This window comes from Natrix helvetica (assembly GCF_964273705.1).
Source record: "Natrix helvetica genome assembly, chromosome: 3".
Lineage (NCBI taxonomy): Eukaryota > Metazoa > Chordata > Lepidosauria > Squamata > Natricidae > Natrix > Natrix helvetica.
Window position 1 is genome coordinate 142836309 of NC_138549.1, and position 27296 is coordinate 142863604.

The 27296-nt window shown below is 40.0% G+C and overlaps 1 protein-coding gene across 1 annotated transcript in view; it reads right to left on the minus strand.

Moving 5' to 3' along the window:
* Positions 1–1557: 1557 nt before the first annotated feature.
* The window catches only part of NECAB3 (N-terminal EF-hand calcium binding protein 3), a 108456-nt gene continuing 82717 nt past the window's right edge, over positions 1558–27296 (minus strand). Inside the window, exons 6-13 of the mRNA XM_081949452.1 lie at positions 12557–12693; positions 11482–11603; positions 9656–9735; positions 8739–8792; positions 7043–7155; positions 4580–4657; positions 4252–4343; positions 1558–3781 (exon numbers count right to left, since the gene is read on the minus strand). Of these exons, the coding sequence (XP_081805578.1) occupies positions 3753–3781; positions 4252–4343; positions 4580–4657; positions 7043–7155; positions 8739–8792; positions 9656–9735; positions 11482–11603; positions 12557–12693 (705 nt within the window). The 3' untranslated portion in view covers positions 1558–3752. The remainder of the gene's footprint in view (positions 3782–4251; positions 4344–4579; positions 4658–7042; positions 7156–8738; positions 8793–9655; positions 9736–11481; positions 11604–12556; positions 12694–27296) is intronic.

Here is a 27296-nt window from a genome sequence, read left to right on the forward strand (position 1 = left end):
TAATTCTTAGTTACTCCAACTGTATGTGCTAGTAATAGAAATGCAATTTCAGCAGACCTGGAGGGAGTTAAACTGGGAGGTCTACTTTATAAGCACTTATTATTGCCACTCTAGCACTGAGTAATACCCTGGAGTTATTGAACTCCAAAGTTTCTTCCACCTGGAATTCGGAGTTTTAAAAAATTCAGAACCAAAGCTTTCACGTGTGCTGCTAGATGACTGTTCAGTTTATCAACCCAAATCCATTTTCTTGCTGCAGTTTTGCAAATCAATGTGGGTTGGTTTTTCTTGCAATAGAAAAAAAGTCCCTTTCTACAGTTGCCACAGGAATTCTGGAAAGATATAGGGATGTGTTGATATCTGGCCAGCCTGCTTCTGACTTTGTGTATAGCACTCGAGAGCTTAAGGATGAAGCATTGTTTGACTGCCTTATCTCACGAAGAATGACTGCACAGCTGCATCCTAGTCGAACCAGGCAGATCCCAGAGGACAGATGATGGATGTTAATTTAATAGCCATTGATTTTTCCACCTGTCTTAGAACCAAGACACAGAACAGACAATGCATCTCCTAAAAAGATAAAGCTCAGGTGATATTTAATTGCAAACAGTGGTGCTACTAAGTTGTAGGACCACAGATTCACTATGGTTGAAAAGAAAAAATCATTTGTCAATGAGAGAATGTTTCAGGGTCAAATAGAAGGGGATATTCTTTTCTATGTTCCCTAGTAAATTTTGCATAATGTATTAATGGTATGTTGTAATATGGTTTGTAAAACAATCTTTTGTAAAGGTCTTCAATTTTCCTACCTAATCCTAGGATATTGGAGAGCATTTTTTTGACTGTCTTGTGGTGGAGATTTGTAATTTATTATTATTGACGCTGTTGGAGTGTGCTACTATTGTTCCCCAATGGGAGAAAATGTGTCACAATAATTTCTCTTGTATTTAATTAGTGTGTGGGAAATCCGATAGGTGAACACAGTTTGAAGGATGTTTGCCCACAGAAACATAAAGATCTATTAACAGAGTAGACAGCACCTATTCAATTCATCAACAAACTATCTTAAATATTGAAGATTGGCTGGAATCAGAGGTGGTATTCAGCCTGTTCTGACAGGTTATGGAGAACCGGTAGCAGAAATTTTGAGTAGTTCAGAGAACTGGCAAATAGGCTGGCCCCACCCCCGCTGCCTCCCAGCTGACGTTCTTTTGTTGCCATGAACAGGAGAACGGAGCTGAAAAGCAGGTTAGTGGGATGGGGAAGAAATGGGGATTTTGCAGTAACCTTCCTCCAGGAGTGGGGAGGGAATGGGGATTTTGCAATATCCTTTCCCTGCCACGCCCACAATGCCACCCACAAAGCAATGCCACGCCCACAAAGCCATGCCCACAGAACCAGTAGTAAAACATTTTTGAATCCCACCACTGGTTGGAATGAAAATGTTTTGTACAGATCTTAAGAAATCAAAAGCAATGTGAGAAAAGCAATATGTCTTCAAGAGGAATAGTTTACAAAAATAAAATAATAATAATAAAAAAAACAACCCTCAAGCACATCAGCCTTTATTACATAATAAGAAACAGCATTTTTTTTGGGGGGGGGGAAAGAAATTTCACGAGACTTTCTCTAGCTGCTATTTTCACATGAAGATATTTAGGAAGATTAATCAGAAGGAACAAACTAAAATTTAGCCAGTCTATAGCAGGAGTACAGAATTGTTTATTAAGAGACAAGGAAAGTGGAGGATACAACTGTGTTTTGATTATCAATTACTTATGCACAAAAGTAAGGTTAAATAATCAGGACTTTATTATTTTTACAAAACTCTTTTATGTCCTTGAATTGCAACTTACGGTATTTTGTTTGAAAATGAACAATGTCTCCATTCTTACAGGAGAAACACTCATATGATATAAAACCATTTACAAATGGCACAGCATCCAAGTACCATATCTGAGAAAGCAATTACTTTTTCTTAGATAGCGTGCACATTTCTTATGTTTAGTTCCATTTTATTTATAATAAATAAATAATATAATAAACTATTTATAATAGTACAGGTGGTGCTTGATTGCACATTACAAAGATCAGGCGGTCTGAGATCATGAGCATATTCCACAAAATGAATCTCTCTCTCCCAACTTTACCTAGAAATTAACATTTAAAACAGGTGCTGGCTATTTTGTTGGAAACTCATAACTTTCATCTCAAAAAGATGAAATCTGTTTTAATCTGTGCAAGGCTGCTTGCTTGTGAAATTCTTACCCTGTTTATTCCTTCAAATTTATAATATTCCATGTTATATTTCTTTAAATTTCCATTTATATATCTCAGCTAATATTTGGTGTACAAAAATATGTAACGTAATATTATTGTGCTTAACATGCTCAGCCAGATTGCTCTGTCAGACTGTAAAATGAAAGCATTCCTACATTCAACCTACATTTTTGTTCATTATAATTGCTTTTGTTTTTATTTTATTTATTAAATTTATTTGCTGCCCATTTCCCCAATGAGACTCTGGGACTGGGAGGCTTAGAGATCATAAAAAGATAAATAGAAAAGCAGGTACGATTTAAATACTATGCCAATTAAAACTTTTAAACTATGGGGAGGGGGACGCCAGGAACCAAGAGGAGTTGCTTTTAAAAGTAAACTGGAAAATGGAAAAGATTTTAAATCTAGAATTCACATCTGGACTGCAAAACCTGCAGACTAACACTGCACCAGGGGATCTACCTTCAAACATCATTACTGAAACTTATTGTCTGCGTTGCTTCTGAATTCATATACCTTTCTAAATTCAAATTCTGAATTTTGGAACTTGTACCAACCCAACTATAGCATCTAGAATTCAAATCTGATAAGAGATCTGGAAAAATTCAAGTTCCAGACAGGATTATTTAGGCACTACATTAACCGATGGCTCCATTTCTAATGAAATTGAATGATGTGGGAAGTAGATCCTGCTATATCGTCTGGTGATGCCAACAACACAAAATGATGTATGCTCAGTAGAAGACTTCCTCCTTCAGCCTTTACAATTGCCATGCCCAATACTTTCTAAGTTTGTTCCCTATGGGCACCAGCACTTGTGGCCAATCAATTGTTGCATCACTATCATGCTTTAGGGATAAAGGTAAAAGTTCCCCTCCCACATATATGCTAGTCATTCCTGACTCTAGGGGCTGGTACTCATCTCCGTTTCAAAGCCAAAGAGCCAGCGCTGTCCAAAGATGTCTCCATGGTCATGTGGCCGGCATGACTAAATGCTGAAGGCGCACGGAATACTGTTACCTTCCCACCAAAGATGGTTCCTATTTTTCTACTTGCATTTTTACATCCTTTCAAACTGCTAGGTTGGCAGAAGTTGGGACAAGTAACGGGAGCTCAGGGATTCAAACCGCTGAACTGCCGACCTTTCTGATCGACAAGATCAGCATCTTAGCCACTGAGTCTCTGCTTTAGGGATAATCTCTTCTTATAGCCCAAAAGGCAAGCAGGGCTATAACACAGGTCTGTATGTTAGAATGAAAGAAGGGTGTAAGTCATGTTCAGGAAAGATGACAAGGCCATCTTGTTTGCACATCTGCAGTAGAAAGGAAGCATTCCACACTTATACAGAAAAAGAAAACAACATTGCAGAGGGTAGGAGGAGAATGGGCACCTCTGGAAGGAAGGCTGTATTGGAAAGATGGTGCTTGATCCATCACATGCTGGTCCCATTGAGATAATATTATGGGGAGCTGTCAGTTGTTATTCATAATCCACCAGGAAGCTAAAGAAAGAAATGAAAACATTTACAAACTGTAAAGAGGCAAATCAGAATACACAAATGTTGTAAAACATGATTCTTGACCTCATAATCTACAGGTTTTAGACTTAAGCTAAGCCTTACTCCACATAGGTACAATGTGCTAAGCTTAACACGGCTTAATAATTCTGTTTTACAATCTGGCTGTATTTTTTTTTAGTTCTTACATTTATTATTCTGCCATTTCACCAAAGGTATAAAATTGCACAATTGTGACCATAGCCTGAAAATGTTGCTAATTCTTAAAATGTGGGTATCAGACTGAAAACTGTCACAGTGTCGAAACTTGTGCTTTGCTCACCAGAAGAAACAGAAAATCAGCTGTCTATTAAGCATTTCCTGCTGTCTATTAAGATTAAGAAAAATCTATCTATGTGGTTGCGAAGCGTTGACATGGACATGGGCACATAATCAATCACTAAGCTTTAGCTTACCTGGGAACAGCATAGTGGTCAAGAGCTCTGGAGCATCCAAAACATCAGTAATGGCATGCTGGAACTTCTTACTATTATCTGACTGTAGATGGCTAGAAACAAAAAAAAAAAAGATTAAAAAAAGAAAAATTAGAACAGAATGACTTCGGAACTTTCTACATCTAACAGCAACAAGTAGTTTTGTATATTTGAATATCTGAATTTTGCTACACCTAACAGGAATCATTCACACGTACATCCCCCATTTTGCTCATAAAACATGCAAATCACTTTTGTGGAATAGTACTTTTAGCCTTGATGTAAGTTGCTGATAATTTTTAGGAATCACCTTCTCCAAGATACTACATCTTGCCATAATTCATAGAGGATGAAGGAGGTGTCACTTGCCAGTTTATGGGCAGACACGCTGCAAGCAAAAAAGAGAAGATATTAGGAAAAAAATATTATTACTATATATCATAAACCATGCTGTGTATATAAATAGGATGGCAGTGTCTACAATTAGCTGGCTCTTCTATCGTAAAGCCTCCTCCTAAATGATTCATGAATGAATTTCTTCTACTGCCCTCAAAGAAAAGACAATTATTTTCATTTTTTATTATGCATTGTTTTCAATTGTATTTCATTATTATTTCTTTTTAAAGGAACACAAAATGGTAGTGAAGTTAGTTACCCAGTCTATATATAATGGAGCTCCCCTCCTCACCAGCACCATTTCATAGCCTTCAGAATCCAGCCCATGCCAACCTGTTCTTCCTAGTGCTACCATTATAAGAGCTGCTCAGGAGTCTTCTTAGTAATTAGATTAGAATAGAATAACAGAGTTGGAAGGGACCTTGGAGGTCTTCTAGTCCAATCCCCACCTAGGCAGGAAACCCTACACCACTTCAGATAAATGTTTATCAAACATCCTAAAAATTTCCAGTGTTGGAGCATTCACAACTTCTGGAGGCAAGGTGTTCCACTGATTAATTGTTCTGTCAAGAAATTTCTCCTTAGTTCTAAGTTGCTTCTCTCTTTGATTAGTTTCCACCTATTGCTTCTTGTTCTACCCTCAAGTGCTTTGGAGAATAACTATCATGTCTCCCCATGTCCTTCTTTTCATTAAACTAGACATACCCAGTTCCTGCAACCGTTCTTCAGATGTTTAGCCTCCAGTCCCCTAGTCATTTTGTTGCTCTTCTCTGCACTTTCTAGAACCTCAACATCTGTTTTACATCATGGTGACCAAAACTGAATGCAGCATTCAATATACTGCATCAATTAATGCAGTAATTGAAACATGCTACTAACACCCTGAAATGTAGCTGCAAATAGAGTGTGACCTTACAAAAAATAAAGCAAGAAAGAATCAACCTTAATTATGCATCATTAAGTACCATTTAAAAGGCACACACACAGAGAGAGAGAGAGAGAGAGAGAGAGAGAGGGAGGGAGGGAGGGAGGGAGGGAGGGAGGGAGGGAGGGAGAGAGAGAGGGAGAGAGAGAGACACTGAGATGAAGAAAATTAATCTGATTTCAAACTGGAATAGTATCCCATCTTTATAGTTCATTTGAACGTTCAGGCTACAGTTAGCAACTGTAGGACAAAATAAATTCTGGAACTCAGAGTCTCTATGCATTCAGAAGAAACTAAATTAAATGCTGAATTTCACTCAGTATGGAAATGGTGAATAAAAATAAAATGTATTATGCATGATGTTTGCTTTGTTGTTGGACTGCTATCATGATTATTTTGAGTGTTTTCTGTGCTTGTTTTTGGTTCATTTTGTGTATGCTGTGAGCCACCCAGAGACAGCTGGAGAGAAGCAGCACTCAAACTGAATAAATAAATAAAATGTATAACTTCCACAGCAGAGTTACATCTGCGCTCAACATTAAACTACTGCACAAAACACCAGCTCAGTATCATATTCTGTCCCCTTAATCTTTTCCCATGTTGAGTACATTTGCCAGACTCCTGGGGGCATCAAAGGAGGCATTTCTCCAAATCACTCTTTGCCAATCTCTAGGACACTATAAGAAAAATGGCTAAACATTATCAGGAGATGGGAGGCGATGGGGGCAATGTAATGGGTAGCATTTTTAGCAGCAGTCTTGGGATAAATATAACAACTGTGATCCATTTGTTTAATGGGTCATACAAAATTAAGTTTCAGCATAATATATTACTGTTAATGAAGGATATTATTATACGTATTCATTTTCTTAGAGACCAAGTGAAGGGCAGCCTTTCAGATAAAAAACTTCAGATTCTGTTGCTTATCACACCTTTGTATCATGACCTGGATGTCAGAGAATCTCAATGGACACACCTCTGTATCCGTTTCATGCCCCCATGTTTCCATGCCATCCCATCCCATGCTGATTTCTTTCTGGTTCAGTAATGGCAAAAGGGAAACTGCTCCAGTGTGAGTTTTAAAGCAGAAGACTTGAAGTTCAATGTTCCAAAGGCAACTGCAGTGAGGACAAATTATGGGCTGGGACACCCTAATGAACCATATATTTTTCCCCGAGTTTTTATTTCAACTCTACAGAAGAAGTAAGAGTCCATCTTTGTAAAGAGTCTGTATTTCAGTATCCTTCTATTTTATGCAGCTGTTTGCTGGAAAGTGAACTTCATGACATCAGGGTTAGCATATAAAACAATACTCCATAAATAGTTTCTTTCAAATTACCAAGAGAAAAATAAGGTTCATAATGCTGAAGAAAGGGAGCTATGCTATTTTTTTTTCTAAATACACATCTCATCCAAGCAACCTATTAAAAAATCAGTGTCTTGGAGACTTACTGTAGGCAACTGCTCTGTCCAGCTGTGGTTTCTGTGTAGGTTTGCAGAATTTGGCAAAATGCCACTAATCCACTTTCTGCCACTGAGATCTGTCTCTGTGCCACCAAGATGTGCTGCCAAAATGGGAAATGGGAATGAGCCAAAGGAGAAAAAAATTGCAATTTCTATTAATATGGACTTAGAAATGCTATGTAAGTCAGAGATAACTCTAAAGACACACCCACTAAAAGTGTGTAATTTTGACACACAATCATATTTTACTAGTATCATCTCTGGCTGCCAATTGGCCAGTTATTTCACCCTCTCCTCAAAATTCCAATGGAAGACTCAAAAGAGTGGAATCACACTTAGAATTCTCCCCCTTAGCCCAATCTACTGGACTACCTTAAAGGTGTGGGGGAATAGAATATATCCATGCTGGATATATCAGAACTATTAATAAAATTAATCAGGAATGTTGTGGCGGAGGGGGAGAACTAAGACAGCTAGAGCTGAGATATGGAAGAAAATGTCAGGCGCAGTACATAGGACAAGGTGGAAACCCTAGCCCAGGGGTGTCCAAACTTGAGAACTTGGCTGGGGAATTCTGGGAGTTGAAGTCCACAAGTCTTAAAGTTCTCAAGTTTGGACACCCCTGCCCTAGCCAATTGGCAACCATTTGTTCTGCACTTCCAAAGTAAATGCAGTGAAAAAGGCATTAGGGTCGGGAGTCAGGACTCGTGGACAAAATGGTCAGCGTTTTGAAAGTTAGGATAGAATGCATCAGTGGTGGGTTGCTAACCGGTTTACTACCGGTTCGTTTGTGCTCACACATGCGCTCGCATGCACGGGCAACACTTCTGCGCATTCACAAAAGTGTCTGGGCAGTTGGGCGGAGCCTCCTGCCACCGCCACTACTGGTTCAGCCAAACCGGGCTGAACCGGGAGCAACCCACCTCTAGAATACACATTTCCCCATTTTTGTCAAACTGCTATACAACAAGTTTCAGCTTTCAAAATTCCTGCACTATGGTGAACTAATCTATAATAGCTTTTATTTTCTTTTATTCTCAAATGTTGCTGAATTCTTCCTTTATAGTCACTAATATATGAATTACTATCTCCCTCCCTCCCTCCCTCTCTCTCTCTATTTATCTATCTATCTATCATCTGTCTATCGTCTGTCTGTCTGTCTGTCTGTCTGTCTATCTATCTATCATCTATCTATCTATCTATTTATCTATCTATCATCTATTATCTATTGTCTATCTATCGTCTATCTATCTATATCTATCTATATCTATCTATATCTATCAATCTATCCATCTATCTATCTATCTATCTATCTATCTATCTATCTATCTATCTATCTATCTATCTATGTCTATCTATCTATCTATCTATCTATGTCTATCTATCTATCATCTATCTATCTATCTATCTATCTATCTATCTATCTATCTATCTATCTATCTATCTATCTATCTATTTATCTATCATCTATCTATCTATCTATCTATCTATCATCTATCTATCTTCTATCTATCGTCTATCTATCTATCTATCTATATATCTATCATCTATCTATCTATCTATTGTCTATCTCTGTCTATCATTATTTCTACTAATAGAGTTCTAATATATGGATTGACTTGTTTCTAGTGCCACCACCACAATGCACAATCAAATAAACACAAAGCACAGTCCAGAAACTCACGGAATCTGTTCCTTTGCAGACCATATTATATTTCAGAGGTTCCAGCCTTGGATTCTAAGTGGTCAGAAATGCAGAATTATTATGAAAGGAAATACGTTATGAGTGGTTGAGATATATAATTGATGTCATATAACTATCCTCTTCACTAGGAATTCACAATCATTTCATTATTTCTTATTTCACACTGAATACACTGTACTGTTTATACATTACTACTGATGAAGAGCTGCATAAATAATTCTGTACTCTGAAAGCAACATTTCTTCATTCATGGACAATTCTGGCAATTGAAGACAAAGCCATTTTGATACAACCTGATTTTAAATTTTCATTCCCAGTTCTCCTTAAACATACAGTACTCCACCTGATTTCTTTATGTACAGTATGCAATATCTCTTGCATATCTCAGAAATTATGTCTGAACATACTGAACATACTAGCCATACACAGATGTTTGAAACTCCCCTGGTTAATTTTGGTTGCTCTTGAGCCTATTTGAAAACTTGAGTTCATGAACATTTCTTTGTAATCTAGCCTTTTGCAGGATTGAAGGTAAAAAGTTGATTGAAATAGGACATTAAATTCTAGTTAAGAACATAGAAACTCAGTACAAGAACTAATAAAAGTGTCAAGAATCTCTGAGGAGTTTTTAGGTTGCACAGTAGTGAGAAAATTTATAACATAAAGCTAGGCAAGTGTCACTAGAGACAATCTTACTACATTTGATGCTCAAAGGCCCCTTTGGTATATCCAGAGAAAATCAGGAGTGGAAAAATGAGAGAAGTGCACGTTAACTATGTTGTAAGTTATTGAGCTCGTTTAGATCCAATTTCAAATGCTTTAAACAATAATCAGTGTCATGGGAAAATGCTTCAAGATAAAGTTTCCATTTTATCAGGTTTTATTTGCTGGCCCACCTTACATTCCAGTTTGCCGATGAGTTGTTGAAGCTGGGTAATTTCAGATGGCCATTGGTTATCAGTTTCCACACAAACACCTGTATGTAATGCCAACAGAAAGAAGACTCAGCCAAAACCATAGACAAGTAGCTTTCCCAGCCAAGTGACATATAGAAAAAAAAACATCCTAGTAGGATTGAGTCAGTTTTTGTACAGTATAGCGGTTAAGGCATCAGGCTAGAAACTAGGAGACTTTGAGTTCTAATTCTGACCTGGGAACGAAACCATATAGTTAATCTCAGCTGTGTAATTTCTCTCAGTCTTAGGAAGGAGGAAATGGCAAACTACTTTTGAAAAATCTTGCCAAGAAAGCTGCAGGGACTCCAGTCAGTCTCCAAGAATCAACATGATTGAATTAGAAGAAAAAGGACTGAAAGCGATGTATCAAACATGACAAACTGTCATTCTCTTTGTCACAGATATATCTATATTTTATTCCTCTTCAACTCTTTGCCCACTCTATTCCACAAGGGAACATGATACTACATTTTCTTTGATACTTTCCTTAAAACAACAAATATTAAATAATTTCCTGCTTTACATAACAGAAACCAAGACCTAGATTGGAAAGTGCTAAACTATTATGGGCATTATATTATCATTAGTGAGCATCCTTTCCCATGCCACTCTTGTGATGAAAACAATAACATGGGAAAGCCTTGGCATGGTGCTTATTCACAAATCAGAAATGCTGCTCTTTCAAGCTGTTCTCAAGAACCTAATTAAACCTGTCTAGTTAGATGTGGCGGGGAACAAATGGTTAATCAGCTGTCCCTCAATGTGTTCCTTGATAAAGGACATCTCATTTGTTTACTTTAAAAAAAATCACCCCAAACATTTTTAGGAGTAAAAGTCTAAGGGGCCTTACATAACTACAGCTGTGCAGAAATTTAACATTCCCTTCAATAAAGCCTTAGTAAAAGAGATCCCTCAAAGTGTTGAAGTGTGGCAGTCCTTCACTACATGGAGTAAAGTTGAATCAATTTTACCAGTTTCAGTATCAGTGACTCAATGGGATGGGAAAACTTTCTGGAAGTGAATCACTTCCAATTTACAAAATATAATAAAGTCCTATATAACAAGATTAAAAATAAAATCAAGCCATGCCCATCAACAGTTAAAAGCATTAGAGCTTGAACCTTTGGTAGCTGAAAACCAAGCGGACGGAATCAGCAACAGTTAAGACTGATTTGAATTCAGGCATGCATAAATAAAAGTGTATGGGAGAAGGAAGAAATGAAATAGATACCTCAAAAATATCAGGGGGAACATTCCAGAGTTCAGGTCAACCACAGAGAAGGCCTGGCCACTGTTAACTACAAGATGGCATTCAAGCAATCTTAAGACATGCAGCAGGACTTTCCTTGATGACTTTGAACAAGGATAATCTGTCAGGTAACCTGGGCCTAAGTTGTCTTCTATGTCATAAGCAAAACTCTTCAGCTAGTGGCAGCCAATACAACTGCTGATATAATGATGGTACATGGTTATGACCAGGTATCCCACTCTATTAGTTCCAGTTCGCAGATGAAGCACAAGGGCACCTCCACATTGAGCACAGCAGACCATTAAAAGCACTCTTTGGCCTTCAAAACGATGGCTTTCCTGTGAAGCTTATATGTAAACTAGCTATGATGTTCATTGCATTATTTGTGTAAGTCATTAGGTTACTGTTCTCTATTCAAACATTGTTGAGCTTATTTTTTTTACAGTTAATTCCCTGCAGCAAAGCTTGCTCATATTAATGTAAATCCGGGAATCAGAATGATGAAAATTGCCAATACCTGTGGTCAGCATCCCAGAATATGGATCTGTAGGGGAATAGCAGATGTTCTTCTGAATTCTTCGAGCACATCTTTTTGTAGTGTGTTGACCAATTAAAGTTTCTGGTTTGTTCATATTATTCCTAAGAAGCATAACATCAAGACAGTACATAGGCTAAGAATCATCACTAGCTTGTCTGCTTCTGCTTCCATGATTCCTCAATTTTCATGATAACAATACAAAATGAGAAATAAAAGGCATGATGTAAACATATATGTAAGCTAAAGTATGTGGGGCTTTCATTCATCTTTCTTTGTTTTTAACTGTTTAATTCTCCAGCCATGTAAAACATTACTGCAGAAATATTGCCAACTGAGGTTTTACTTCAGAGAGATTGATCAGGGGTATTAAGGTCCAGTTCTAATGATATTCTACTTACCCGTGTCCCCACCCCCAGCTAAATTAACAAGTTGTACAATTAACAAGGCAGGATTCCTACTGATGATTTACAGCATCTTCTACTGCAGTGTTGGAAATCTTTTTGGAACTGAGAAACGGGAATATGAGCATGTGCACGGGGGAGTGTCTGAAACCGAAAGAACAGTTCCCCAGTGAGCATCCAGCATGTGCATGTACGCCAGTCACCTGGTCTTCCAGTTTCTGGCACAAATGTGCACACGAAGACCAGCTAGTCAGTGCGCTTGTGTGCTCCGGTGCCCGGAAGAACAACGAGTGATGGCTGGCGTGTCCTGAGAGATAGCTCTGTGTGCCACTTCTAACACGAGTGCCATAGGTTCGCCATCATGGTCCTAGTGCATTCCAACATTATTGAATCAATACAACTATAATGAGGACAAGCTTTATATCTTCAACAGGGCACTCATCTGGAGAATGCTTCTTTTGTGAATAATAAAGAAGCCCACACAAACAAGCAAGCAGGGAGAAACCATCCTCCACCTAAAATTGTAGATATGGTAGAACTGACCTTTATAGATGAAGAGACTTAGAAAATAATAGAAACTGGGTTCAACCCCACTCTTAATTGTTTTGGCTTCTCTTTTGCCTCTGCTTATATTGCCCAGGTGGTTGTTTTACCTTTCCCGGCCACTCTGTTCTTCAATAGTATCTGAAGCGCACTCTAGGGAGACTTGCAGAGACTGTATCTGGTTCATCGTCTCCCTCAGAAGGAAACGGGTCACAAACTGTTCCATCTTGGAGGAACTCTCATAGGCCTGTAGGAGTTAAAGAGGCAGTTGAGTACTAATAGATAATTTCTCCCAGGGCTGCTAGAGTAGGGAAAGAGAATATTTTTAGGTCAGTGGAAACAATTCAGTTATTTAATTAGTATAGCTGGTACTGTCACAAAATGGTTACCGTGCCAGAGGAAGGATATATATATATTTTAATCACAAGATAGCTGCCTGTTAAAATGATGTTAATCACTCACAAAACATCCAAATTCCAGAAAACAAACTGGTGATGCTGTATCCTGCCAACTCTTCTAGGTTTCCAGTGTGTCCACTAGATCAATTCCAGCTTGTTTTCTGGATAAATAGGCATACCTCTAAACAAAACTGGGTTGCAGCCACTACCACTTTTATTTTCTAATCTTTTTTATAAAGTTTTTTATTTTTCATTTTCATAACATATAAATCACATGTATACTATTACATAGCCAAAATCGTATTGTATTATTAAATGTTTACATCAATTCATCTTACCATCAACTCCCAAAAACCAATTATTGGCTCTTCTGCTCTCTATACACCATATTTGTACCATATCCATCACTTTCTTCTCCCTCTCTCCTCCCCCTCCCTACCTCCTTTCTTCCCTCTGTCATCTTTCTCTTCTCTACTTCCCCTTCCTCTCTCCTTCTCCTCTCTCCCCTTTCCACTCCTCCTTTCTCTCCTCCTCTTCCCCCCCCCCGCCCACTCTCCAATCCCTCTCTTCTGCCCTTACCTCTCTCCTCTACTTCACACTCTTCATCTCATTTACCGTATTTCAGCTTCTGAGCAAACTCCATTTTATGTTGATGGTATTTATAATTCCTTTTCAAAATACATATTTAATTTTAACATATATCTTCCTCCTTCTTTTTTCCCCAAAAAATAGAACCAAAAAAGTTACATATATAGTGCTTTTAAACACCCGCCCTTCCCCAGTCTAGTTTTGCAAGATGTAGACCTGGTTACAATTCCCAGCTATTATTTTCTAATCTTTGAGAGGGACCAACAGATATACTTAGAAATAAAGATGATGCCAGACTTTGATGTTTCACTTGGTAAAATGTTTCTTTTATTTTTATTTTTAAAAATATAGTCTTTTAAAGGCAACTCCCCCCCCCCCACATCAGGCAGGTGGAACAGGGCCCTTTGGTGGTTTTCCCAGAAATGTCAGTAGGTGTATTGGTGCCCACAGGAACTATGTTGACTATCTCTGTATAGTGTCTCTGACTCAGCTTCAAAATTCCAACATTTTTTAAAAAATAGAACACATAGGAACACTACCCTTATGTTGACATATATTTAAATATTTCATCTATTTTTTTTCCAAGCAAAGCAATAATCCTTTCCCCCTCATCTTGGATAATCCTACAGCTGTCTGTAATACACAACTATCATAATCCAGAATAAGAAATAACGGCCTGTACTATAATAAATAACAAAGAGGGTTTTAAAATGGTAGACTCACAACTGTTTGCAGCTGGGAAAAGAAGTGTATGGTTTAAAGAGTTGAAGACAAGAATTATGTTTAGACCCTTGCATATTCAGAAATACTTATCACATATGAACTGGGGTGGCGCAGTGGTTAGAATGCAGCACTGCAGGCTACTTCTGCTGCCTGCCGCTGGCCTGCAATTTGGCAGTTGAAATCTCACCCGGCTCAAGGTTCACTCAGCCTTCTATCCTTCCGAAGTGGGTAAAATTATCCAGATTGTTGGGGGGCAATATGCTGACTCTGTAAACCACTTAGAGAGGGCTGTAAAGCAATGTGAAGTAGTATATAAGTCTAAGCGCTATTGCTATAGCTATTGCCTAGCCTTTGTGCACTAAGGATGCAGTCCTGTATACATCTACTTGGAAATAAGAAGAATATACTTAAACTTTTGTATGTTCTACACTTTATATAATTTAGTTCAGATCCGATTTAATGATTAAATTAAAAAAATGCCTTTATATATTTATCCAGTATGGTTCTATATAGCTGAAAATAAAGGGGATTATTTTGTTTTTTAAAAATAAGTTTGATCTAGATTTATTTACATACAGTTAACATAGATAATTTAAGTTCTACTTTTTCCACTCTAAATAGGGCTATTTTATTCCACTCAACAAAGGACCAACAGTTACTCTAAAAGTACTACATTCTTTTGTTAGCTTTGTTGCAAAAGACTAACATATTCTGCCTTTGACATTTTTTGAAAGAAATTTACCGGCAGATTTTGTGTGCTATAAACTGTGCTCATATTATGAAGTACCTAAATATCACTTGGCAATTTGTTATATTGACTTCTTCTTTTTTACTGCAGTGAGATGGTGCACATAAAAGTACTTAACACTGAGCTATGCCATAAGCAAAGAGCCATTACTTTCATGAAGATTGAAATAAAAGATAATTTTAAACAATGCAACCACAATCCAGGCAATAATATACAGGAACGGTTGGATGTTTTTCTGCTGCCCCGCTTTTCTCCACAATGAATCAGCAACAAGGATGATCTGTATAAAATAGTTGCTTCAATTTTCATCCATTCAGATAAATTACTACCCTATCATAAGCCTAGACATAATAGACTTGGTGTTAGATTCGGGCAACGAGAGAACAGACTGCGGACACGTAGTGACTTATCAGCTCTTTATTAGTAGTAGTAGTGATCCAGCTTGCTCTGTGGCCGGAGGGTTCCCCTTTTATAGGAATCGGGTACGCCTCTCGACCAATCAGAGCGATACCTGTTTCCCGCTGTGGTGGCGGACCAGAGAGGAGACTTGCTGCGATATATGCTAATATCTAACACCCCTCCCCTCTTAGATGGCGCATTACGGTTGGTTACATAGTCCTTAAGATATGTTGGTGTTTGCCTTACACGGGTAGAACGTCGCAGTTCTGGTTGATCTGGAGTGGTTTCAGGATCGGTTGCTTTCTCTGCTCCGCATTCGGGGGTCTGCAGACTTTCGTTGCTTTGGCGTTGTTCGGGTTCTCTTTCGACCTCTTGTTCTACCCTGGGCTCGTAGGTGTCGTGGTTCTCTGTGTTGGGGGTCTCGAGTGGCTGACTTTGTGCTAGCAGGTAGTTTCCATCGTCAGCCCGCAGGTCTGAGTGTGCCAGGCGACCCCGTAGTTGATCGATGTGCCTTTTCCAATTCCGTCCATCTTCAAGCTCTAACAGATACGATCGTGGACCCGTGATGCCAATGACCCTTGCCGGCATCCACAATGTTCCCCCTGCATAGTTGTGGGCGTATACTGAATCCCCTATGCTAAAATTCCGAATTTTGCTTGTAGAGTCTGGGGGCGCTGTGGCAGAGTAATTGGGGTGAAGACGGTCCAGGTGAGACCGTAGACGGCGGCCCATGAGTAGTTCAGCGGGGCTCCTACCCGTCGTTGCGCTGGGGGTAATATGTTGAATTAGTAGGTAATGGTCAATGCGTGTTTGCCAATCACCTGGACCCATCCTAGGGAGGGCCTCTTTTGCGGATCGCACCATTCTCTCCGCCTGTCCATTTGATGCCGGATGGAATGGCGCGACGAGGGCATGCCGAATTCCCTGACCTGCTAAGTACGTTTCAAATTGCATGGCTGTGAACTGGGGCCCATTATCGGAGACCAGTAGGTTGGGGAGGCCATGAGTGGCGAAAAGTCGCCGTAGAACCTTAATGACTGCCTCTGCCGTGGTTGAAGTCATTAGGACTACTTCTAGCCATTTGGAGTATGCATCCACAACTATAAGGAAAGTCTGACCTTGTACTGGCCCTGCGAAATCGATGTGTATTCGCGACCAGGGTGCTTTAGGCTTCTCCCATTCTGTGGCGGGCGCTTCCGGGGGTGCTGGTCTCGATTCCTGGCATGGATCGCAAGTGGCCACCCATTCCTCTATTTCTTTGTCCATGTTGGGCCACCAAACGTAACTTCTTGCTAACGCCTTCATTCTAACGATCCCCGGATGCCCCACATGTAATGCCTCTAATACATTTCTACGTAACGCATACGGAATAACAACTCGATCCCCCCACAATAAACAACCTTGCAATACTGAAAGCTCATCGCGTTTCCCCCAAAACAACTTGAATTCCGGGCCCACGTTTCCCTTCGGCCACCCCCTCCAAACCCAGGTTTGAACTTGCTTTATTATATTGTCCCTAGCAGAGAATCTGGCAACGTCGCAGGAAGAAACCGGTCCTGAATCCAAACAGTCAATTAACAACACCGGTACCTCGGGAGTGGGGTCTGGCAAGAGATCCGGAAGTGGGCAACGGTTGAGCGCGTCTGCATGTCCTAGAGTGGAGCCCGGTCGATGAATTAGCTTGTATGAGTACGCAGCCAGGAAAACAGTCCACCTGGTCATGCGTGGAGAAAGGGAGACTGGTGTGGGGCGGTTTCCCGCCAAAAGTCCCAACAGCAGTTTGTGATCTGTAATTAGTTCAAAATCTCGGCCGTAGAGGTATTCGTGGAAACGTTTCACTCCAGCTACAGCAGCTAACGCTTCCCTGTCCATCTGGCTGTAATTCCTTTCGGCTGATGAAAGAGTCCTGGAGTAGAAAGCGATGGGTGCTTCGTTCCCGTTTGGCATCCTGTGGCTAAGGACTGCGCCGACTCCAAATGGTGATGCGTCGCAGGTCAATACCAGCGGTAGCGTCTGGCTGTATTGTACTAGCAGCGAGTCAGTGGTGAGCAAACGCTTTACTGCGGCAAAAGCTGCTGCTTCGGATCGTCCCCATCTCCATGTTGTGTTCCTCTGGAGTAGTCGATGTAATGGCTCAGCAACGGTCGCCTTCTGTCTCAGAAAAACGCTGTAGAAGTTAAGTAGTCCGAGGAAGGCCTGCAACTCGGTCTGATTTCGTGGTGTGGGGGCATCCTGGATCGCCTTAATTTTCTTTGAAGTGGGGTGTATTCCCTGACCATCAATTCTATATCCCAGGAATTCTACGCTAGGCACATTAATTTGGCATTTCTCCTTTTTGAGGCGGAGGCCCTTTTCTCTGATTCTGGCCAAAACAGATCTGACTCTTTTTAATAGTTGCTCCTCGTTTGCAGCGGACACCAAGATGTCGTCGAAATAGGGGACGACTCCCGGTATCCCTTGCAAAAGCCGTTCCATGACGCTCTGGAACAGACCTGGAGCAATACTCACACCGAATTGTAGCCGGTTGCATTTGAATGCTCCTCTATGCGTCACTATAGTTTGGGCCTCTGCTGTGGCGCTATCCACGGGCAACTGCTGGTAAGCTTGTGCCATGTCTAATTTAGCAAATATCTTTCCTGGCCCCAACGAGTGCAATAAGTGTTTTACTACTGGCACAGGATATGCGCTTTGTTGTAGCGCGACATTAATTGTGCATTTATAGTCCGCGCAGATGCGGACTGACCCGTCTGGCTTGACTGGGGTCACAATGGGAGTTTCCCAGTGCGCGTGATCCACCGGCTCAAGGATTCCTTGCTCAACTAACTTATCTATCTCCTTATCTATTTTTGGGCGGAGTGCAAAAGGCACTCGTCTCGGTTTAAGTCGGATTGGCGCCACTTTGGGGTCTAAATTGAATGAGATTGGTTTACCCACATACTTACCAAGACCGGGGCTGAACACATCCTCGAACTCCTTAAAAATCTGTTCAGCGCTGCTGTTCTCCACGGCGTTGATCCCGGTGACTTCTAACCCCAAGGCTTCAAACCAATCTAGTCCTAGAAGGTTCTGTAACGGGGCGCTGGCAATGGTCACGGGCAGCTGGGCTACGATGTCCTTGAAGCGAATTTGGAACGTGCCTTGGCCCACGATGGGGACTCGATTCCCCTGGTAGTCTCGTAGCAGGATGTCTGGTGCGCGTAGTTGGCTCTTTTTGAGGCTAGGGATAGCCTTTTTCATGGAGGACCATGAAATGATCGTCAAGGACGATCCTGTGTCAACTTCCAGCTCGCAAGGAGAGCCCTCCAAGAGGACTGTGATTTTCAGCTTTTTAGGCCGCTTGGTGCGGACCTGACTTATTGTGGTGAGATACGTTCGCAATTCCTCTCTCTGGGTCAACTCTATCTCAGCGTCTGTATCCTGAAAATACTCTCGTTGAGCGTCTTGGTAGAACGCTCTCTCAGCTCTTTGTGTATAATCTCTCTGGGAATACGCCCTTTCAGCTCTATGGGAATTGTCTCTCTGGGTAAACACTTGTGGATTTCTCTCTGGGTGCCCTTTTTGATTTTGCCAAGCCCCTGGGTTGGGCTTCTGTTGGCGGTACGTAGGCGGCTGCCTTGAGGCAGGGACTTCGCTCTGGCACACTCGTGCAATGTGCCCAAATTTGTTGCAGTGTGAACAAACAACGTTCCTGAACCGGCAGGTAGACCGGGGGTGATTCCCTCCGCAGCTTGCGCAGGGTGGCAAACGGAATCCGGGTCTCCCCCCAGGCCTCATGTGATTGCTCCTCATCAGGTGACTGTCCTCGAATTCGGGATCCTCATAGTCGGGGTTGGTGTCCTTGTAGTGGACTCTGGTGTGTCTGGGTGCTGGCTGGCTTACGTTGAATCCGCGTTGTATGGTTTCCGATGATTTCTCCGCTGACTCGGATGCCCTTGCTTCATTTAGTAGGGTTAAATTTGGGTTTGCCAACAGCCTTTTTTGTAGCGAAATGTCCCTTAACCCACAAATAAATCTTGCCAGGATATGCTCGTCCAGATCCCTGAACTCGCAGTGAGTTGCTGCTTTATGTAGGGCTGCAACATATTGGTTGATTGATTCTCCCGCCTTCTGGTTCCGCGTGTTGAATTCCTGGCGGCAAACGTGGCGGGAAGGTTTTGGCACGTAATGAGTCTATAGAGTCTGTTGCAGCGCCGTCCATGATACTGCTTGTATCGGAGTAGGCGCTGAGAGGTCTCTGGCCGTGTTGAAAACTTCTCGCCCACAGTAGCCAAGGAAGATGTTTTTCTTTCGGGCATCGGTTATCCCCGTGTATTTGTTCGCTTCGAGAAAACACTCGAAACGAATCATGAAAGCCTCCCATTCGTCGTTCGTCGGGTTGAATGGAGCGGGGGGAGTGTGCATCGCCATCTTCTCTTCGTTTGAATTTGCCGCGCTGCGGTGTCCTGAGATGGCTGCCGGAATTTCTGCCGAATTCCTGGACTGGATCGAATCCTGAGATTCTGAAGTAGCTTTCTTCGTCCTATCTGTCTCTCGATCCCACCTTCATCGCCAATGTTAGATTCGGGCAACGAGAGAACAGACTGCGGACACGTAGTGACTTATCAGCTCTTTATTAGTAGTAGTAGTGATCCAGCTTGCTCTGTGGCCGGAGGGTTCCCCTTTTATAGGAATCGGGTACGCCTCTCGACCAATCAGAGCGATACCTGTTTCCCGCCGTAGCGGCGGACCAGAGAGGAGACTTGCTGCGATATATGCTAATATCTAACACTTGGCCTGATTGTATAACTGTGGATAAGTTAATCTAGAGTTACTATTTCTGTCCTGAAATCATCCATACAATCTAGCTATATGTTTAATACAATATAACAATATCAACCTTTTGTTAATAGAATCTCTTGGAAGATGCAAATTGAAATATTGCTAAGATCTGCTTCAGAACAACTCATAATGTTAACCAAAGTTTAAAATATGGTTATATCTTCACACTTGGCCCAAAATCTGGGGATAAGTAGAGTACAAAGCACAAAGTCTCAGTTTCAATAAAATGAGAAATTACTTTATGAAAGATTGGTGCAATTGTAGTGAAAAGGGTCAGATCTTCACATACAAGAAAAAACCTCATTTGAAGTTTAGTAGTAGTAGTAGTAGTAGTAGTAGTAGTAGTAGTAGTAGTAGTGGTATCACTACTATTTAGTGATAATTGCATGTTATATAAACATCTACATTGGCCTGCTTTCAATTTGCTTTCCCGCTCTCTCCCCCCATTTGCAAGACAGGTAAAAGAAAATGCACACAACTTAGTACTTCAGAAGATAGGCTTAAGATACAGAAGGATCTTGACAAACTTGCACATTGGGCACTATCTAATAAAATGAAATTCAATGGTGAAAAGAGTAAAGTTCTACATTTAGGCAAGAAAAACAAAATGCACAGGTACAGTATAGGTGGTACCTTGCTCAACAGTAGTAACTGTGAAAGGGATCTTGGAGTCCTAGTGGACAACCATTTAAATATGAGCCAGCAGTGTGCAGCAGCTGCTAAAAAAGCCAACACAGTTCTAGGCTGCATCAACAGAGGGATAGAATCAAGATCACGTGAAGTGTTAATACCACTTTATAATGCCTTGGTAAGGCCACACTTGGAATACTGCATTCAGTTTTGGTCACCACGATGTAGAAAAGATGTGGAGACTCTAAAAAAGAATGCAGAGAAGAGCAACAAAGATTAGGGAACTGGAGACTAAAACATATGAAGAACAATTGCAGGAACTGGGTATGTCTAGTTTAATAGAAAGAAGGACTAGGGGAGACATGATAGCAGTCTTCCAATATCTTAGGGGTTGCCACAAGAAGAGGGAGTCAAACTATTTTCCAAGGCACCTGAGGGTAGAACAAGAAGCAATGGGTGGAAACTAATCAAGGAGAGACGCAACTTAGAACTGAGGAGAAACTTCCTGACAGTTAGAACAATTAATCAGTGGAACAGCTTGCCTCCAAAAGTTGTGAATGCCCAAACACTGGAAGTCTTTAAGAAGACGTTGGATAGCCATTTGTCTGAAAAGGTATAGGGTTTCCTGCCTAGGCAGGGGGTTGGACTAGAAGACCTCCAAGGTCCCTTCCAACTCTGCTATTGTATTGTATTAATACTAGTTGCCAATTACTAAAAACTAAATTATTTTTTGCAGCTACTGAAGGACATGCAAATTTGTTCAAAGTTCAATAAACCAAAAGTACTTCTCATCCTTAGAAGAAAAAAATATCTAGAACATTTATAATAGTGTTTCCTATCCCAGGAATCTTCAGATCTGTTGAAGTCCTATTTGTCTACTTATTTGAGTGATTACACTCAGGTTAAAACTTTCCAAAACAGCAAAAATAAAATATAGCCTATACAAGGTCAATCTCATTCAAAGGCAGTCAAAATCTTATTCACAACTTTCATAATTCCCAGTCAGGCTGGATAATCCTAATTATGGAAACAAACTAAAATCAAAGATAACACCCAAAATAAACAGATGTCCTTTTAATATATTCTTGGAATTGGTTTTTTTTAATTAAAATGAATAATGTTAGTTGATTAATATAGAAATTGTTTACATTTCCAATTCAGGAATCTAATTCATCAATAAATCTTTTGATTATTTATCTTTCCTAATTCATGAACATTATAATAGTAATAAATAGACAACAATCTACCCAGCTATATTTTTCCTACATGATTAAACTTTTTATTTGCCATTTTCTATTCATGAAGATATAATATGAATCTTAATGTCTAATTAAACAGGAAGAGCAATTTTTTTCAGTTATTAAATGGAATACAGATTAATGTAATAGAAATTTGCCATATGCATGGAATTTTAAGAAGTTATATTATGTAAGTCACAGAACATGGAAAAAACCATAAATCACAGGATGGGTTCTTAATAATTAAATTAATTCATCTAAACAAGACCACAATGCATTCATCTCCTAAAGTGATATTAATAACTGTGTTCTGGAAAAAGATACTGAGATAATAATGAGTTCTTACAACTCAGTTGAGAAAGAATGAGAATGTCATCCAGGAGACTCAGTTTTTAATTTTATCTCTGCCAAAGTTTATGTTTTGCTTTGGATTAATCATGAACTATGAGGCACATTTAGCATTTGTATTTTGGTCAGGATCCATAAAGCTACTTAGTGTCTATAACAAAATTGCAAAATGCCCTTACGGTAAGTCAACCTATACAATAATAACAATAAGGATTGATTGTAATTAATAAAAAATAATAGAAAAAAAGGACATGGTCCATTATCATAATATTGCAAATATATTATTACTGCTACTAATTTTCATCACTGAAGCAAAGGGAGGAAGAAAAAGTCCAGTCAATGAACATAGTATATTAACTGAAATTATAACAAACAAGGAAATTAATGACCATGACTCATGTTTTCCATCCAAGAAGTGATGTTGACTGGCTCTGCTTTGCAGAAAATTGGCTCTGCGGCCAATTCGCTCTCACAGGGAGGGGCTTCTCCTGGTGCCGTCCACTAGGCAATGCCAACGGGCGACACCAAGGAGCAGGGCCTTCTCTGTGATGGGCCCAACCCTCTGGAATGACCTCCCCCCCGACATTAGAACCACCACTGACTTCCGCTCCTTCCGACAGAAATTGAAGACACACCTATTCCGACTGGCTGGCCTGGCATAATTTTAACGTCTACCTCCTGGCATACATATTTCTTACTGGTTCTTTAGGGGGATTGTTCTTTTAAACTTAATTTTATAGGATATTGGGGTTTTAAGTTCTGTACATTTTAAATTATTTACTTAGCAGTACAGTTCTGTATATCTTTTTCTCCTCCTCTTATTTATGTATCTATCCACTTAATAATTTTAATTGTTTAAATTTTATAGTCATTTACGATGTATTTTGATATGGACTGTACACCGCCCCGAGTCCCTTTCGGGAGAGGGGGCGGTCTATAAGCGCTAAGAAATAAATAAATAAATATATATATATATCAGGCACAGTACGGAATCACTGCTGATGCATGTTTGCAAAGAAAAGGTAATGAAGAACCAGGAGTTTACAAAACAGAAGCAACTGAAAACAACACCAGAAACTCAGACCAAAATATACATATGGAAAAGTGCTTAGAACACTGCTAGATATCCTGATATCCAATGGTTGATATTTATCTTAGTGAAAAATAATACAACCTGGACAAGAGCTGGCAGAGTTTGGAGGAGTGCATTTTGGAAAGGGAAGGCAACAGTGTGAAGTGAGTAATACTGTGATTGTGACATGCAACTTGAGATGGGATGGGAAAGAGGGACTAAAGTTACTGAATCTTGGGAGAAAATGTTCTTCCAAAGGATAGAAGCAGCAACAGAGGAGTCATGTTTTTTTTCAGTTTTTATCAAGACTTTTCACCACTATACTATTTCAGCTCTCAATCATGTCAGACTAAAATATATTGATCATGCCATCAGCCTATGCAAATGTCTAGAGTAAAAGTAGTTGGCTATGTAAACTGGCTGCCCTCTAATTTCATGGCTGCCATTCATGATTGACGATCAGGATCTTTAGAAAATACCACAGTTAAGGATGATAATGATAAAATGGAAATAACAGTTGGACCTAATAGAAATTAAGGAAGTTCCAAATGCTCCCACATAACTGCTGGTGAGGAAGTTAAACTCTATGATTTTAGTTAGGCAACATAGCAATTCTACCATTGATGTCTTTCTTTTTGCCACAATAGCCATTCTTGATTTTTTAAGATGCTATAAAACAAGAGCTTTGCTGTATATTAAGCTTAAGAATAAATAAGTGGCAAGACAGCAACAATGAATGTAATATAGACAGTGTGCTGTAATTAGAATTAAACATTCCCTAAAAATCAGCCACCTAGTCAAAGTTTTAGAATACTTATTTGCAAAAGTTAACTGATTACCATATTTTTCAGAGTATAAGATGCACCTCCCCCCCCCAAGAGCATGGAAATATTGGTGCATCTTATACACTGAATACAGCCAATTTTGGCCTCCTGACACCCTGCCCCCAGCTCCCATTTTTGTGAAAAACGAGCCATTTTCCACAAAAACTGAGGCGTTTTTGTCTTCTCCCAGCCCCCATGAGCACTCTGCAGGCTTCAGCAGGGCTGGGGAAAGAAAAAAATGCCCCCATTTTCTGCCTGTTTTTCACAAAAATTGGGGCGTTTTTGCCTTCTCCCAGCTCTGCTGAAGCCTGCAGAGTGCTCCTGGGAGCCGGGGAGGACAAAAACATTTTTTTTCTTAACTTACCTCTTCAAAATCTTGGTGCGTCTTATATACCAGTGCGTTTTATAGACTGAAAAATACGGTAACTATAAGCAACCCCAAGACCTGAAACCAAATCTAAATCAAGTGAAAGTATGTGTGGGTGTGGGTGTTTGTTTGTTTGTTTGTATTCCACTTTTATTACTCTTACAGGTAACTCAAGGGATGAACATATTCAATATATTTTCCTCCTTCCTGTGGTCCCCATAACAACTGTGTGAGGTGAATTGTGCTGACAGAGGGTGACTGGCCCAAGGTCACCCAGCTGGCTTTCATGTGTAATAAGTGACTTGAACTCATGTTCTCTCTTTTTATTCTGTGTACTGAAAACAAATGTTGATTGCAGGAACAGTCAGGAAGTCCAAACATAGGAAGTAATATACCTGCATGAAAGGTGTGTGTGTGTGTGTGTGTGTGTGTGTGTGTGTGTGTGTAAATATGAATATGAATAAAGAAGATAAAGACCACATGAATTATGAGATACCAAAAAGTATTCTGAGTTAAGGAATGGAGAAAATGTCAAAGCATTCACAATGAATTTTAATAAGAAAAAAGGGAGGCATTTCCACAAAGGAATTTTGCCCCATGTAATTTCTTTGAAGTTCTTCATCAATCATTAGCATTTACCTGTTAATTGTTCTGAACTCCGTTATATTCAGTGGAAAAGGAGAGCTAGAGAAGGAAGATGCCTCTTGATTTATTTAAAGGCAATGCACTGCCAAGCAGCAAACGGCTAGCTCCAGCATACTTCAACTGTGACCACAGGAGCTTTCCGCCCTGCTATTTTTAGCCTTATAAATATGCTAATTGATCCTTTCTTCCACCTTCTCTCTGCTTTCAGAATTCTATTTGTTGGAAATATGATAAACATACATTCCAGCAATGGATACATAATCCTAACTCACAGAAGCAGTTATGAAATGGCTGCTTATTTTTCTCATTGCTGGTGGTTAAGAAATGGAGACGGCCAGGGAAGTTAATGAAAAATCAAGAAACACAGAAAACGTTATGTGAATACATATGCCAGAATGTGGGTGTCTGGAAAAGTGGTATTTTACTTGGATATTTAATAGGCTGGGGGTAGGTGCTGTGGGCAGACACCATGGAGTAAGGTGGGCAAAATAAACCAGTGGAAGAAGCAGCAATTTCCAACTTTCTTGTGGTTTTCCAATTGGCTTTGCTTTATTGGAAATCACAATCACGTGACCTCATCTCACTGTGGTGTTGTCATTGTGAACCAGGCAGCAAATGCCAAGTTCATAATCACATGATTCTGGGAATGCTGTGATGGCTGGAATTCCAAGCCTGATCATAATCCCCCCCCCCCCCCTTGTTCCATGCCTTTGAAACTTTGAATGATTCTGATTAACTAGTCATAACCCAAGGGCAATCTGTGCTATATATTTTGGTAGGCAGTGTATAGTATCCTAAATCAACTTTTTAAATTTTAACACACAGTTTTGTATGGTGGGTACCACTGAAAAATGAAAATTGAAGACAAATGTCTAAAAATCTCACTTTTAAATATTTGACAGGCAACAGACCCATTTGGAGATGTTAAGGTGCCACATTACAAAATTATGTAGCGTATTTTTCAGAGTATAAGATGCACCAGACTATAAGATGCATCAAGGTTTTGAAGAGGCTAATTTTTTAAAAAAGTTTTTGCATTCTGCAAACCTCCCAAAAATGGCCCGTTTTTCGTGGAAACGACCCCCCTTTTTTAAAGGGCATGACTAGCCCTTAGAAGGCTTGTAGTGTGTTCTGGGGGGGGCAAAAAAAGGGCATTAGGAAGCTTATAGAGTGCTCCTGGGGGCTGAGGGGGCAAAATTGAGCAAAAAATGGCCCATTTTTTGTTCATTTCTGCCTTTCCAGCTCCTAGGAGCTATCTGAAAGCCTCTTACAAGCTATGCATGGCCATTTTGGTGAAGGGGCGGGGTTTCAGGAGGCAAAAAAATGCTGTCTTCAGTGTATAAGACGCACCCAGTTTTTCAGCCTCTTTTTTGAGGGAAAAAGGTGCGTCTTATACTCCAAAATATAAGATATATCATTAAAATGCAAGATACCATCTCTCTCTCTCTCTCTCCCTCCCTCCCTGTCTCTGTCTCTGTCTCTGTCTCTGTCTCTCTCTCTCTCTCTCTCTCTCTGTGTGTGTGTGTGTGTGTGTTAGTCACTAGCACTCCTTAATAACGCCCAGGTTGACTGGAATGGCTAAGAACTGACATGTCGCAATATTTTTAGGTTTATAGCTTATCCATTTCTAGTGTGTGATCCATAACATTACGCCCAGAACTGATACTCACTCTCAGGGTGTTTTCTTCTATTAGTTATAATTAGCAATATTTCTATCAAATCCTGCCTGCAAAAATCCAGATGACTATTAGTTCAATTGCTTTATTTGTGAATGTATCCATTAAGACATTAGATTTATTAACCACTACACAACCTATGACCGTTGGGTCATGCTTTCAGAGATATTTCCTTGCTAGATTCTTCGATGCCTTCAAACGATGACAGAAATTCTAATTTACTGCATTAACTGGAAAAGTTAGGATACATTCAGAGATGCATCTGCCTTGAATATAGCCCAAGTTGCAGTGCATTGCACACTCAAACATCAACACAGGGAATGTTTTATGACATTTTGTATTATGTCATAAACTGGTTTATGATAGCTTTTATGTT